The following is a 17,555-nucleotide window of genomic DNA, read 5'->3' on the forward strand; positions in this document are numbered from 1 at the left end:
GAGCAAAAGTTATATGCATCTTTCCTTTGTAGAAACATTTCTACAAGGGAATTGATTATCTATATTTTCTTGCCATGTGATAGATGATACTTCCCACGGTAGAGTTATCTGTCAGCCTGGGTTTGTAAGTCAGGTCTCTCTGCTGACTCAAGATGTACCAACAGTGTGAGCAAGAAACACACCTTTGCTGTTTGTGATACCAAGATTTGGGGGTAGTTTGTAACTGCAGCATAAGCTACCCCATCCTAACAGAAAACAATCCTCTAGTCCTATTGGCGGCATCATCAAAGTGTACCCCCAACTTGATGCTTGTTACCTCCTTTTCTACCACCGCTGTATTCCAGAGCACGCTCACCTCCTGCCTGGATTTACTGCAGCATCCTCTTAATTGATCTGCCATTTCTTACTCTGGTATCTTATAAATATCAGATATTCTTTTTGGAAGAGCAGCCAGGCTTGTTTTTTAAAGGTGAATTATCTGTGTTAGTCTCCTGCCCAAAACGCTTCAACAACTACCCACTAGAATAAAACTCAAAGTCTCTCTATGAACCACAAGACCCCATAATCTGACTCTGTCTATTTCTCCAAACTTGTCTCCTGCCATTCTTTCATCTCTCTGCTTCAACCACATTGGGTCTCACCATTGCTAGTAAGCAGTAAGCTCATTCTGTCTTCCAGGCTTTTCTCCTGTGGTTCTCTCTGTGTGGAATGTTTTACCTCAAGACTTCTGTCTGGCTTGGCTTCCTCCTTCCCATTGTACAAATTTGTATTCCAAGATTATGTCCTCAGCACAATCTCTACCTAAAAACACATTCTCCAATTGCCCTGTTTTATTTTGTAAAGCACTCTTTGAACTTTCCTGTTTCTTTATTTTGCATTTGCTTAATTTATGTTAAGCAAACAATTTTTTTTTTCTAGACTACCAATATGACAAAGCAAGGATTTTGTTTTTCAGTGCTCTGTCCCTGGAATATAAAAAAGTATCTGGTGCTTAGGGGGATTCAATAAATATTTATCAAATGAGTGAATTGATGAATAAGTAGCTTAAACAATCAGAACATCAAAATAATACTGCAATGAAGACAAAACAATTAGAAGCAATACTCTTTTATAAGTCCTTAACCTAGTCTGTTTGTTTGTTTTAACAGAGCAAAAAATAAATCAAAATACTGCTAATCAATTTATTTAGCTTTTATCTATGACCTACCAATTAGAATTCATTTATTTAGAAAAACCTGATGTGCTCAAATTGACTTGCTTAAATTAGCATATTGAAACTCAAGGTCTTTTTAAAAAGGGAATCAGCGCAGGATATGTTTAAAGTTGCAATAGTAATAACTGAGTTTCTCAGTCCAAATTATCTATATTTTCTACAATGGACCCAAGAAATTAGCAGAAAAATAAAAGGATCTGAAAGCAAAAGAACAGACTCAAAGACAGGGTAGGCAAGTGAATTAAGCAGAAAACACTAGATTAGAAAATTTCTATGGAAAATAACTTTCTGTATAATTTAGCTAGAGAGAATCAATGAGTAGAATTTGTCGATGAGCTGTACATGTGACCAACATATTTATTCTTCATCACCACATCCTCAATGATATGAGTTTATGCATTTGTCCATCACATGCCAAGATGACGCATGAAAACTTCCTCCAGTGGGGCATATCCTTGGATTACTATTCTAGTAGAAATGATGGATATGCACTGATACACTTGCTCGGTTATCAACTTTCACTCATGCAACACTTTTGCAAAGCAGTTAATCCAGGTGTGGAACATTTACTATGACCAAGCGATATATTGAAGATAACTGGCTTTTAAAGGAACTGAGTTTCTCTTTCTGGCCTCCATGGCATTCCAATAAGGAATGTCCAGTGTGAGTTATGAGAACTGGGTCAGTCTCTTGGTTCTGTGACTTTCCAATCTTGAGTATGTCATTTAACCTTTTGAGGGAGAATGCGGATGAAGATAACATATACCTACCCTAGACATTTCATAAGGTTCTTGTGAAAAGAAAATAACACATGTCAAAGACATGTTTTGTAAGCTGGATATTTTAGCTATTTGTTTTTCTTCTGCTTCTTTGAGGTAATTTGAGATATCCTTTAAATTGAAGTCGCCACATTTATACATTTCAAAGTAAGAGGAAAATAAAGGGCAAGTAGCAAAATGGATAGGTTTGGCCATGTGGTCAAGAAATGCTGAAATTACAATAATTAGAAAATGACACTGCTGTTTCTTCAAACACACAAAAGTACTAAGTGCTCTTTCATTTGAAAATCCCATCACCTGTTTCCATATCTAATTATTTCCAAATAATTCATCTCCTACCCAAGGAAAAAAGCTAAATTCATGGTCCACCATAAAATGAAACACAATTTTTATAGCCCTTATGGAACTGAGGAGAAAAACAAAATCAGAAGAAAAATGCGTAAGATTGTGCATTGTCTGAAACCTCCTAGCTGTTACAATATGTAAATCAACAAATCTCTGAAATTTAAAGCTCCATGGTCTCTAGTTATTTTGTTGCTTTGTTTACTTGAGTAATTCCCCCGTTCATCACTAAACATATTGCAAAGATCTTATTAAGTAAGCAGAATAGGAGACATGATGAATACTCCGATGAAGGCATTTAGTTTCATAAGAAATACTGCTCATAACGATTTTGTGATCAATTACACAAGCCCACTTCAATCTCACACTCAGACGTGACTTTAGGGAAGTGATTAGTTATAAATCCAAATAACACAGACACCAAACAATTACTGTACACCGGGAACCTCAAGTCAACAAAGATAACTTAGCTCTAAGGAAAATAGCACAGGAAAACTCGTTATTCTTAATGAAATCCATCCTGTTCTCTTTTTCACACATATAACCCATACTATCCACAGATGGAAAAAAAAATTAGATGGCTAAATGAATCTGCTCAATTCACCAAATAGATCAATAGAGTTACTGCATTCCATCAATTACAGAAAAATATTTAATGTAACCCTCATGTAACCCAAGTGACGAATGGTCAGCTAGGTTTGGCTCATTGACTAGGTTTAGTTGATATTTATAACATTTATGTGCTTCTTTGGGGGGAACTGAGCATCAGATTACATTATCCTGAATGTTCACTGATTATGCCGTTCCTCCTACCTCATGGTGATTCTTGGCAAGCCATTCCTTAATGGTGCTGAGGGCAATGACTGCAGCAGGCTCATTCGGAAAGCCTAGATGAAGAGCAGAAAAAAACAAATGAACAACGAAAGATGAAGGCAATAGAGAGGTTAATCACGCTACGACACTGGAGTTTTCTCATTTAAGCAATATTCAATTCAGTCAATAAGTACAGGCCTCAGTAAGATGTACATGGATATAAAGCCTGTGATCCTACACACAGGCATTAAGGGGGCTGGTCCTACACCAGTACAGAGTTTAAAAATAATTTAATTGTGTCTCTAATCTTATAACAATGTCAATTAAAAACATATTTATATATGCTTAATAGATTACGATGTACTTTCGTATTGTTTTCTTGTAAGAAGTGGTCAGATTAAAGTTTATTATCCTCAGCTTAAAACAAAAAGTACATGTGTCTCAGAGAAAACATATAGTTAGCCCAGGGTCAGTTCTGCCCATCACAAGGCCAGCAGCACTCCACCAATGGACCATACCACAGAAACCTACTGTCAGAATTCAAAGAGGGTATTTCCTGTTTCACTTGGGGCCATCAGAGGTGATGCTTGTAATTGAGACAGCATGAGCTAATCAGGTCTTGTTGTACAGGTTTGGTTTTAGAAGGGAAGCAAGAATGACAGTCTTATGCTTTGTCCCAGGGGGCAGGAGCGTACATGCTCAGAGTCTCCAAAACACATTCAGAATGTCACCTTAGCTGATCTAAACCAAACATATTCCTGGACCCACAGAACCATCAAACATTCTGCCAATAGTGATGGTATGTGAAGGAATAATCCTATCAATTTATATACTTATGGAGCAGGAAGAAGAAGAGATAGGAGTAACTATGCTACTGAAACTACTCTCTTTGAGCTCACCACTGGCTTCCTAATCACCGAATCCCATCACCTTTCAATTTATCTTCAAGCTAAATTGTTAGATGTGTTTACTGTTCGATGTGTTTGACTAGTTTTTTATGTTTTATTCTCCTCTCACATATTTTAATTTTTTTAACTTTCTTACTTATTGTTTGAACGTTTACAATTCAGTGGTTTGTACCATGTTTGTAAAGTCTTGCCATCATCACTAATTCCAGATATTTTTATCATCCCATAACAAAACTCTGCACCCATTAATGGTCACTCCCCAATCTGTCACCCAAAGCCCCTGGTAACCATCAATCTACTTCTGTCTTTATGAGTGTGTGGCTTCTCCTCCTGAATTTTTCAACCCTGTCTTCTTCCACGTCTTCTTCTTCCTGTTTGACCAATTCTTTCCTGGCTTCTTTCTAGCAACATTCATTAAATGTGTGCCATTCCCAGCATCCTAAACTCAGCCCTCTTTTTTTCTTTATATGGCTTGTCTATGAAGATATTTTCTTGTCCAGAGTCCTCTGGGATATTGTCCATACAGATGCAGAAAGACAGAGATGTTGCAGAAATGGAGAGGGCCAAGACTTAAAAGACCCAGTTTTATTGGAGGGCAAATATGTATTCCAGTAGTTCAGACTGATAGTTCAGGTCTCAGTAGGTCTTCAGAAAAAAATGAGTGAGAGGACAGGTAAAGGACAGATATTGTCCCCATTTCCAAGAATATGTGTTGCTTTGCTGATTAGGTTTCTACAGGCTTTGCTAGAGAGTGCATTACGAAAGGGGAAAAAACAAATCAGAGCCAAGCTTCATTTTTCTTAGAGGCAATGGCTGTGATATAGAAAATGTGCATAAGTTCTTGAACCTTTGTAATGTCTATCACATTTGGGATTGTGCATTTGTTATGAATTGTTTAATCCTATTCGTTTTCTTTAAATGAAGGCATCAAAATGTAAAACCTTTAAATTTTCTTTAAAGTTAAAAAGTATTACTGAACCCCACAAAAGTAGCTATGTCATACTTTTATTGAGTCCCTGTCCTCTAAAAGCCCAAAGTCTAGGGGAGGAAATAGACAAGTAAAGAGGCAAACAAAATGCAGCATAACAAGTGTATTAGGGGTATGTGGACACAGATAAAGAGGACTAAGCAAGAAAGAAGTGTGAGGTTTGCAGGAAATAATAGAATATTTGAGGAAGAGAGCTGTAACATGGGGAACCAAGGAGACATTATCCTCAGAAATAAGCTGTGAGTCCCAAGGAATCAATGGGAAAGGTTAGGAAAAATGAAGTAGAGAGGAAAGCAGGATGAGAGTACGGGTGAGCTGCAAAGAAGGAAGGAGGTGGCCAGGTGCGGTGGCTCATGCCTGTAACTCCAGCCCATTGAAAGCCTGAGGTGGGAGGATCATGAGGTCAGGAGTTCAAGACCAGCTTGGCCAAGATGGTGAAACCCCATCTCTACTAAAAATATAAAAATTAGCTGAATGTGGTGGCGAGCACCTGTAATCCCAGCTACTTGGGAGGCTGAGGCAGGGAATTGCTTGAACTTGGGAGGCAGAGGTTGCAGTGAGCTGAGTTTGTACCACTGCACTCCAGCCTGGGCACAGAGCAAGACTCTATCTCAAAAAAAAAAAAAAAAAAAAAAAAAAAAAGGAGAAGGAGGCCAGGATGGGCATTTGCTGTTAGGGGATTAACCATAGAAGGCCTTTTCTGTCCATCTCTGCCCTGAATTTAACACCTACATTTATAATCGCCTGGATAATTCCCTTTGATATGCTTTAGCACCAGAAATGCAACACATGCTCCTACCTAAAACAAATGTCGCCCCTGGCTTTGTGGTTTCTGTCTATGGCTTTACCTCTCTCCTAGTTACCGCCATGTTTGACTGCCTTCCCTGCTGGTAACCAAGTCCTAAAGGCATTTTCCCTCTGAACTATTTTCCACCTCGCCTTCTTTTCCTCCCTTTCCCACTGATTTCTTTCAAGGTCTGATCAGCCCTGACCCAGACAACTGTAGCTGACAACTGTGCTCCTTTGGTCTTCCTTCCCTTCTCCAATCTATCCTGCAAGCCACTTTCAAGTGATTCTTCCTACAGCATAGTTAGCATTACACCTCAACCATACACAAAACAGAGGCAGCCTTTGTTGACTCTCCAACACAGAATACACACGGGCACCTCAGCTTAGTGTTACACATTCCAATGACCCCACGGGGCCTTTCTAGATTTATGTCTCAGTTTTCTCTTATTTATTCTCATCTCATAAAATTCTTCTCCAAATTTAGGTATGTTGAATAAGTATTTAAGTCATAAAATTATAGGGCTATATAAAACTAATAAATACTGCAACCACACACAGTTGCAATGACCATCAGCATTAACATTCACCTTTAGAAGACATAATTCCCCACAGAGAAATTATACAAGTTGTCATAGAACCATGGCAACTATGGTCAGTTCTCAATAATTTGTGACCTCCTGGTCACTCATATTCATCAAAGCATCTGGCACTAAGTTACGATTTTCATCTTAACCTCAAGGTTTGCTCTAACCCTATGTGATTTCAACATCCACAAGAGTGACCCACCCTGCGCCTAGCCAATCCATTGACCCGTTCGTCTTCCACAACAACCTCCTCCATGAATCGTGCCCTGGACCTTGATGCAGCATTCCCGATTCAAAGTTACTAATTTAAGCAGAGCTCTCTCAAAACCTGCTTTCTCATTGTTAGTTTGTTTGCTCAGTTACTTTCCAAGGAATACTCTTTCACAAGCATTTGAAGCCAACTCTAGCTTCAAGTCACTCCCCAAGTTAATGGCAACATTTCTCCCATGCATAAGCTGGCCCTTTCTTGTCTCTCTAGTCTCCTCTCGTGTTGCTTTGCTCTTTGTCTTCACTCCAACGACACTGGCCTTCTTTCTGATCTTTGAAAGTGGTATTTTTATTTTGCCTTCCTGTCATAAAGCCTTGCTCATGCTCTTTCCCCTTTCTGAAATGACATTTATCCTCCCTTTTTCCTAGTGTATTTCCATTTTATTTGTCCTCTGCTCAGTGGTCACTTCTTCAGGAAAGGCTTCTCTGACATTGATGACTCCCTATGCTGTGTTTTCATAACACCATGTACCTTTACCTCACAGACCCATCACAGTTGCAGTTCTACATTTACTTATGTAAATATGTGATTAATAACCTTAATAGAGTGAAAACCCTGGCAGGTGGAAAACACATCTGTTTTTGCTTATCACTGGATACCTGAAACATTGCCAGCACATACAGAATGATCAATAACTAGGTGTTGAATGACTGACTGGATTACAGACTTGTGGATCTTTGTACATATTGACAACAGGAAAAGGCTCACTGCTGGGAGCACAGGGAGTGTTTAACCTTAGAGTATGGGGAGGAGGAAGGGATGCTGAGAAGGTACTCAACAGATAGTTATATTCAGAATATCCCTTTTCATTCCTAGGGGAAAATAGCGAGATTTATGAGAAAATCTAGTTCCTGCTAGGAAGATGTATTGTGATTAATTAAAGGGGGAGAAAAATATCAAGATGAATATCCCTGAAAGTATGCCTGCTTTCGTCGGACATGGATATACAAGATAAAGCATGATGTTCAGGGTAAACAGCAAGACAATTCTTTCCCCACTTAACTGCAAGACCTCCGGGGTTACAAATAAGACCAATGAACGGACAAAGACAGATTTTAGCCTAGGGATGGACTCCCAAGAGAGAAAGGACTTCCTCAGAACATCACAACATATTCTGGTCACCAGGGGACTTTTGTTCACAAAAGTAGAATGGCCACCCAGAGGGGAGGCTACAGACAAGCTTCAGATGAATCACTGAATTAGATGACATGGGAAATCTCTTCTAAGTATGAGGGTCAATGAGGCTGAACAAGCCATGAATAATTTAGGGTCAGGCATGCAGGGAGTTGCATGTGTGTGTATCCAGGTGCGCACAGATTCTGTGCCTCTACTGGAATTCCAAAGCTTAGTTTCCTACTCATTAGGATAGATTCATAAAATTAACTTTTGTTGTAAATGTGAAAGTTGACTTATACAATAAATAAATGATTTTTTCTTATTTACTTTGTATTGAAAGTGCTTACAAATATTTTACATACTGTACACACACACACACACACACACACACACACACACACACACACACCATTAATGCAGCTCAAGGTATAAGATACTTCTAATACTACCCAGAAAGCTGCCTTGTCCTGGGTCAATGCCCAGTCTTCAAAATAACCACTATTCTGACTTCTATGATCAAAGGTTAGTTTTGTCTGTTTTTACACTTCACATATATAACATTATATAGTGTGTGTTCTTTTTTGTCTATGTTTTGTTCAAAATTATGCCTGCCTGATTTACCCACGGCGTTACATATAACAGTAGCTCATTTCATTGTAGTGTTGCGTTCCATTGTATGGATATTCCACAATCTGTTTATCCAGTCTAGTGTTGATGAATAACTAGACTGTTCCCAGTATGAGACTAACATGAATAAAGGTGCCACGAACATTCTCATACATGTCTTGGTGGACATAAGCATGTTTCTGGTGAGTATATATCCAGGAGGAAGGACTGCTGGACCTCATGTTTTGCTTGATTCTGGGAGATTCTGCCAGTTTTCCAAAGCAGCTGTGCCAATAACACTCCCACCAGAAGTATATGAAAGTTTAAAATAATGTGTTTTAATAATCTCTGCTGATTTATTTATTTAACATGTTGAGATGTACTTTCTAATTATATTCTCTTGACCACATTTCAAGCTATTAAAGATAGCTTTAGGCTATTCAATACTTTTTATAACTAGAAGCTGAGACAAGTTTTATGATTTGCCTGTGTTCTCACTGCAAAGCAGTGATGTTCCTAAGCCAAGAAAGGACAAATTCTGTCAACAGACCATCAAGACAATTTAAATAAAAGACACAGAAGTGAAACAACAAGTTGAATTTACAGTAGTTTTCATCCATAGCACATCAAATAACTCATTAGGTGGACATTTTCCTTTCACTTGGTTATTAAGCTGACATTTCTTTTCATCAAATATCACTACAGAAGGATACAGCAATAAAGACTCATTGAAGATTCTACCCCACCTCTAAACTGTACGTTTGTTGGAATTGTTGAAAACCCAGAAGCCAATACAGCTACAGTGAATCTGGTTTTCACTTTGTTGTGGACAATTTTCCTCTCTATTTACTTTTTATTTTTTACTGTTATTGATATTTCCCTATTATCTTTAACTTTGTCCAAAGGCTCCCATGTAGAAACTAATTTTGTTCACCTGATATAAAATTCATCATGTTTACTAGAATTCTAGCATATTCTGCTAAAATAAAGATAGACATGACTTACTCTACCAGTAAAACTGTCCTTTTTCGAGTCAGAAGCAACAGATTAGCTTTTGTTTTAAACTTTAAAATGAAAGTCTATTTGGGGGTGGGTGTGCCAAAGATGGCTGAATAGGAACAGCTCCAGCGACCAGCTCCCAGCGTGAGAGACACAGAAGACGGGTGATTTCTGCATTTTCAACTGAGGTACCGGGTTCATCTCACTGGGTCATGTCGGACAGTTGGTGCTGGTCAGCGTGTGCAGCCTGATCAGCGAGAGCTGAAGCAGGGTGAGGCATCGCCTTACCTGGGAAGCGCAAGGGGGAAGGGAAGTCCTTTTCCTACCTAAAGGAAACTGAGACACACAACACCTGGAAAATCGGGTAACTCCCACCCTAATACTGTGCTTTACCAAGGGTCTTAGCAAAGGGCACACCAGGAGATTATACCCCACACCTGGCCCAGAGGGTCCCACGCCCACAGAGCCTCCCTCATTGCTAGCACAGCAGTCTGAGATCTAACTGCAAGGTGGCAGAGAGGCGGGGGAGGGGCACCTGCCATTGCTGAGGCTTCAGTAGGTAAACAAAGCCGCCAGGAAGCTCGAATTGGGTGTAGTCCACCACAGCTCAAGGAGGCCAGCCTGCCTCGGTAGACTCCTCCTCTGGGGACAGGGCATAGCTAAACAAAAAGCAGCAGAAAACCTGGCAGAGGTAAATGCCCCTTTCTGACAGTTTTGAAGAGAGCAGTGGATCTCCCAGCATGGAGGATGAGATCTGAAAATGGACAGACTGCCTGTTCAAGTGGGTCCCTGGCCCCTGAGTAGCCTAACTGGGAGACATACCCCACTAGGTGCAGACCGACACCTCATACCTAACATAGCAGGGTACACTCCTGAGATGAAGCTTCCAGAGCAAGAATCAGACATCAATACTCACTGTTCAGCAATATTCTATCTTCTGCAGCCTCCGTTGCTGATACCCAGGCAAACAGGGTCTGGAGTGGACCTCCAGCAAACTCCAACAGACCTACAGCTGAGGGTCCTGACTGTTAGAAGGAAAACTAACGAACAGAAAGGACACTCACACCAAAACTCCATCAGTATGTCACCATCATCAAAGACTAAAGGCAGATAAAACCACAAAGATGGGGAAAAAGCAGAGCAGAAAAGCTGGAAATTCAAAAAATCAGAGCGCATCTCCCCCTCCAAAGGAGCGCAGCTCATCGCCAGCAACAAAGCTGGACAGAGAATGACTTTGACAAGTTGAGAGAAGAAGGCTTCAGTCGATCAAACTTCTCAGAGCTAAAGGAGGAACTACCTAACCAGTGCAAAGAAACTAAAAACCTTGAAAAAAGAATGGATGAATGGATAACTAGAATAATCAATGCAGAGAAGACCTTAAAAGAACTGATAGAGATGAAAACCATAACACAAGAACTACATACAGGACATATGCACAAGCTTCAGTAACTGACTCGATCAACTGGAAGAAAGAGTATCAGCGATTGAAGATCAAATGAATGAAATGAAGTGAGAAGAGAAGTGTAGAGAAAAAAGAGTACAAAGAAATGAACAAAGCCTCCAAGAAGTATGGGATTATGTGAAAAGACCAAATCTACGTCTGATTGGATTGCCTGAAAGTGATGGGGAAAATGGAACCAAGTTGGAAAGCACTCTGCAGGATATCATCCAGGAGAACTTCCCCAACCTAGTAAGGCAGGCCAACATTCAAATTCAGGAAATACAGAGAACACCACAAATATATTCCCCAAGAAGAGCAACTCCAAGACACATAATTGTCACATTCACCAAAGTTGAAATGAAGGAAAAAATGTTAAGGGCAGCCAGAGAGAAAGGACGGGTTACACACAAAGGGAAGCCCATCAGACTAACAGCAGATCTCTCAGCAGAGACTCTCCAAGTCAGAAGGGAGTGGGGGCCAATATTCAACATTCTTAAAGAAAGAATTTTCAACCCAGAATTTCATATCCAGCCAAACTATGTTTCATAAGTGAAGGAGAAATAAAGTCCTTTACAGACAAGGAAATGCTGAGAGATTTTTTTTACCACCAGACCTGCCCTACAAGAGATCCTGAAGGAAGCACTCAACATGGAAAGGAACAACAGGTACCAGCCATTGCAAAAACATGTCAAAATGTAAAGTCAATCGATGTTAGGAAGAAACTGCATCAACTAGCGAGCAAAATAACCAGCTAATATCATAAGGACAGGATCAAGTTCACACATAACAATATTAACCTTAAATGTAAATGGACTAAATGGTCCAATTAAAAGATACAGACTGGCAAATTGGATAAAGAGTCAAGACCCATCAGTTTGTTGTATTCAGGAGGCACATCTCACATGCAGAGACACATATAGGCTCAAAATAAAGGGATGGAGGAAGATCTACCAAGCAAATGGAAAACAAAAAAAAGCAGGGGTTGCAATCCTAGTCTCTGATAAAACAGACTTTAAACCAACAAAGATCAAAAGAGACAAAGAAGGCCATTACATAATGGTAAAGGGATCAATTCAACAGGAAGAGCTAACTATCCTAAATATATATGCACCCAATACAGGAGCACTCAGATTGATAAGGCAAGTCCTTAGAGACTTACAAAGAGACTTAGACTCCCATACAATAATAATGGGAAACTTTAACACCCCACTGTCAACATTAGACAAATCGACGAGACAGAAAGTTAACAAGGATATCCAGGAATTGAACTCAACTCTGCACCAAGCAGACCTAATAGACATCTACAGAACTCTCCACCACAAATCAACAGAATATACATTCTTCTCAGCACCACATTGCACTTATTCCAAAACTGACCACATAGTTGGAAGTAAAGCACTCCTCAGCAAATGTAAAAGAACAGAAATTATAACAAACTGTCTCTCAGATCACAGTGCAATCAAACTAGAACTCAGGATTAAGAAACTCAATCAAAACCGCTCAACTACATGGAAACTGAACAACCTGCTCCTGAAAGACTACTGGGTACATAACGAAATGAAGGCAGAAATAAAGATGGTCTTTGAAGCCAAAGAGAACAAAGATACAACATACCAGAATCTCTGGGACACATTTAAAGCAGTGTGTAGAGGGAAATTTATAGCACTAAATGCCCACAAGAGAAAGCAGGAAAGATCTAAAATTGACACCCTAACATCACAATTAAAAGAACTAGAGAAGCAAGAGCAAACGCATGCAAAAGCTAGCAGAAGGCAAGAAATAACTAAGATCAGGGCAGAACTGAAGGAGATAGAGACACAAAAAACCCTCCAAAAAATCAATGAATCCAGGAGCTGGTTTTTTGAAAAGATCAACAAAATTGATAGACCGCTAGCAAGACTCATAAAGAAAAAAAGAGAGAAGAATCAAATAGATGCAATAAGAAATGATAAAAGGGATATCACCACCAACTCCACAGAAATACAAACTACCATCAGAGAATACTATAAACACCTCTATGCAAATAAACTAAAAAATGTAGAAGAATGGATAATTTCCCGGACACTTACACTTTCCCAAGACTAAACCAGGAAGAAATTGAATCTCTGAATAGACCAATAGCAGGCTCTGAAATTGAGGCAATAATTAATAGCCTACCAACCAAAAAAAGTCCAGGATCAGAAGGAGTCACAGCTGAATTCTACCAGAGGTACAAGGAGGAGGTGGTACCATTCCTTCTGAAACTATTCCAATCAATAGAAAAAGAGGGAATCCTCCCTAACTCATTTTACGAGGCCAACATCATCCTGATACCAAAGCCTGGCAGAGACACAACAAAAAGAGAGAATTTTAGACCAATATCCCTGATGAACACCAATGCAAAAATCCTCAATAAAATATTGGCAAACAGAATCCAGGAGCACATCAAAAAGTTTATCCACCATGATCAAGTGGGCTTCATCCCTGGGACGCAAGGCTGGTTCAACACATGCAAATCAATAAACGTAATCCAGCATATAAACAGAATCAAAGACAAAACCATATGATTATCTCAATAGATGCAGAAAAGGCCTTTGACAAAATTCAGCAGTCCTTCATGCTGAAAACTCTCAATAAATTCGGTATTGATGGAACGTATCTCAAAATCATAAGAGCTATTTATGACAAACCCACAGCTAATATCATACGGAATGGGCAAAAACTGGAAAAATTCCCTTTGAAAACTGGCACAAGACAGGGATGCCCTCTCTCACCACTCCTATTCAACATAGTGTTGGAAGTTCTGGCTAGGGCAATCAGGCAAGAGAAAGAAATTAAGGATATTCAGTTAGGAAAAGAAGTCAAATTGTTCCTGTTTGCAGATGACATGATTGTATATTAGAAAACCCCATCGTCTCAGCCCAAAATCTCCTTAAGCTGATAAGCAACTTCAGCAAAGTCTCAGGATACAAAATCAATGTGCAAAAATCACAAGCATTCTTATACACCAGTAACAGACAAAGAGAGAGCCAAATCATGAATGAACTCCCATTCCCAATAGCTTCAAAGAGAATAAAATACCTAGGAATCCAACTTACAAGGGATGTAAAGGACCTCTTCAAGGAGAACTACAAACCACTGCTCAGTGAAATAAAAGAGGACACAAACAAATGGAAGAACATACCATGCTCATGGATAGGAAGAATCAATATTGTGAAAATGGCCATACTGCCCAAGGTAATTTATAGATTCAATGCCATCCCCATTAAGCTACCAATGACTTTCTTCACAGAATTGGAAAAAACTGCTTTAAAGTTCATATGGAACCAAAAAAGACTCTGCATTGCCAAGACAATCCTAAGCCAAAAGAACAAAGCTGGAGGCATCACGTGACCTGACTTCAAACTACACTACAAGGCTACAGTAACCAAAACAGCATGGTACTGGTACCAAAACAGACATATAGACCAATGGAACAGAACAGAGCCCTCAGAAATAATACCACACATCTACAGCCATCTGATCTTTGACAAACCTGACAAAAACAAGAAATGGGGAAGGATTCCCTATTTAATAAATGGTGCTGGGAAAATTGGCTAGCCATAAGTAGAAAGCTGAAAACAGATCCTTTCCTTACTCCTTATATGAAAATTAATTCAAGATGGATTAGAGACTTAAATACTAGACCTAAAACCATAAAAACCCTAGAAGAAAACCTAGGTAATACCATTTAGGACAGAGGCATGGGCAAGGACTTCATGTTTAAAACACCAAAAGCAATGACAACAAAAGCCAAAATTGACAAATGGGATCTCATTAAACTAAAGAGCTTCTGCACAGCAAAAGAAACTACCATCAGAGTGAACAGGCAACCTACAGAATGGGAGAAAATTTCTGCAATCTACTCATCTGACAAAGGGCTAATATCCAGAACCTATAAAGAACTGAATCAAATTTACAAGAAAAAAAAAAAAAAAACAACCCCATCAAAAAGTGGGCAAAGGATATGAACACTTCTCAAAAGAAGACATTCATACAGCCAACAGACACATGAAAAAATGTTCATCATCACTCGCCATTAGAGAAATGCAAATCAAAACCACAATGAGATACCATCTCACACCAGTTAGAATGGCAATCATTAAAAAATCAGGAAACAACAGGTGCTGGAGAGGATGTGGAAAAATAGGAACACTTTTACACTGTTGGTGGGACTGTAAACTAGTTCAGCCATTGTGGAAAACAGTATGGCGATTCCTCAAGGATCTAGAACTAGAAATACCATTTGACCCAGCCATCCCACTACTGAGGATATACCCAAAGGATTATAAGTCATGCTGCTATAAAGACACATGCACATGTATGTTTATTGCGGCACTATTCACAAGAGCAAAGACTTGCAATCAACCCAAATGTCCATCAGTGACAGACTGGATTAAGAAAATGTGGCACATATACACCATGGAATACTATGCAGCCATAAAAAAGGATGAGTTCGTGTCCTTTGCAGGGACATGGATGCAGCTGGAAACCATCATTCTCAGCAAACTATCGCAAGAACAGAAAACCAAATACTGCATATTCTCACTCACAGGTGGGAATTGAACAATGAGATCACTTGGACACAGAAAGGGGATCATCACACACCAGGTCCTATTGTGGTGGGGGAGAGGGGAGGGATAGCATTAGGAGATACACCTAATGTAAATGATGAGTTAATGGGTGCAGCACACCAACATGGCACATGTATACATATGTAACAAACCTGCATGTTGTGCACATGTACCCTAGAACTTAAAGTAAAATAATAAAAAAAAAAAATTAATGAGCTTCCCCCAAAAAATAAAGAAAAAAAAAAAAAAGAAAGTCTATTTGGGGCTATAGATTACCATATCATAGAGAGGCATATGGTGATACTTTAAATCAATAATTTCAAAGAGGTTCTTATTACCCCCCAAAAAATTAAAATAAAATTGAATATAATTTTGGTATAATAATAATTTGGTATATTTAAGCCAGGCTTTAAAACCTTAACCCCATGCACCATTCGGAGTCTGCCCAGGGCTTCCCTCAACATCCCCTTCTAGACCTATTGCCAGGTCTCACCTCAGTTTTAACTTCCTTTCTTGCAGGTTGTAAGAAGACAGCGCTCTACAGACCAATGTTCAGGAAAAACTCACAAATCTAAAAACTATTCTTTATGTACTCAATCATTTTATTTTCAGCTGAACAATGTATTTTGTGGTGGTTTTTACCTCAAAGGGGTTTCATCCATACCCTCACTCTGCCTAGTCAAGCACGGGGCCCAAAGCTGTGATAAAATACTAGCAATTTTATGAAATCATAAATCCCTGTGTAGACTGCATATTATTTAGAAAGTAGTTGCTATACTAACCAGCCTTCCAACTGACTAAAAGCTCCAAATTGGTACTGTATTGTTATAAATATCCAGAATATCCAGAAGTTAGGAGCAGTAGTTTAAAAAAATCAAACTCCCTTGAACTCTGTACATGAAATTCACATCCACTTTTGAGCTCTCTATTCCTGCCAACTCTTTAATGAGGAAAGCATGAGCCATGTTATTTTTATTCACATGCACACCCTCAAAATAAAAATATTGTGAAGTTACCAAACATGAGACTTTCAGCATTGATAGAAACCCATGATTGTCCTGAGTGAGAAGGATGTATCACTGGGCTGATCGATATGTGGACATCAGTTGAACGGGGATTGTCAACATCGACTATCAATGCAAAATTACACTTTGCTTGATAATTTCGGAGAACACAGTCATAATATTTTTCCATCTTAGCACACAAGTTCTGTTGTGAGGATCACAGGAAACGAAACAGTATACTTTTCAAGCTCGGGTGAAAAGAAATACAAATGTGAGATTAATTGTATGTTGTTATTTTAATTTCTCTGGAACACACACATGCACACCCTACCATGGATGGGGAAGAGAGACTGGAGGGTATAGATGGAGGGTGTGATGGGAAGTATTGGGCAATACATTGTTTTTTGTTTTTTTTTTTTTTTTTTTAATCTCAAAACAGCTTTTTTCAACCTCTTCCCCCTTGGCCTCCTTCCAACCCATAAAAGCAATTCTGATAGCATGATGAAATCAAATTACTTGAGAGAAATGAGCTGAAGGAGCCTCACTGTTAAGCAATTGCTAGACCAGCCACTCAGACCATTCTGGCTAAAGGCTGAGTTTCACAAAAGATAAAACAGGTGAAGTAATAAGAGTGACACTGGCCCCTATTACTGCAGTGAGCATGGCAGCAGAATGCTAAAAAGGTATCACTGGCTTCACCCAGGAGCATAAAGGGGCACCTAGTAGGCAAGGGTGAGGGGTCCACAGTCTGTTGTTAAGAGAGTGGAGTTGCAGATGTTTTGTGATCTGGCTTTGTTATATGAGTACATACACATAACATGGCATACTCATAAGTTGGGTAACAAGAGCAGATGCTGACGATGCACCGCATGTATCTTCTTGGCATGTGCTATTTCCTTGCAAGCTGCTTTGATTTAAACCTTTTACCTGAGGGCTCCTTCTGGTGCCAGCCCCTTTTACCCGAGGGCTCCTTCTGGTGGCCAGAGCTCACTTTGCCACATGTAGGGCAGGTCTAAAGGGCCAGGGAACAAGCTCCCCCCTAAAATGTTCTTCAACCAGTGATTACTGAGAGTTGTTGGGTTAATACCTCAGCTCCCTCACCCCTCAGGGGAT

General features: G+C 39.4%; 1 protein-coding gene across 4 annotated transcripts in view; it reads right to left on the reverse strand.

The window, feature by feature from the left end:
- MACROD2 (mono-ADP ribosylhydrolase 2) overlaps positions 1 to 17,555 on the reverse strand; it is a 2,066,868-nt gene that overhangs the window by 552,680 nt on the left and 1,496,633 nt on the right. For all 4 annotated transcript variants that reach the window (XM_028828674.2, XM_015149520.3, XM_028828673.2 and 1 more), the window contains exon 8: positions 3,148 to 3,221. In XM_028828674.2, the coding sequence (XP_028684507.2) occupies positions 3,148 to 3,221 (74 nt within the window). The remainder of the gene's footprint in view (positions 1 to 3,147; positions 3,222 to 17,555) is intronic.

This window comes from Macaca mulatta, chromosome 10 (genome assembly GCF_049350105.2).
Source record: "Macaca mulatta isolate MMU2019108-1 chromosome 10, T2T-MMU8v2.0, whole genome shotgun sequence".
In the NCBI taxonomy this organism is placed as follows: Eukaryota; Metazoa; Chordata; class Mammalia; order Primates; family Cercopithecidae; genus Macaca; species Macaca mulatta.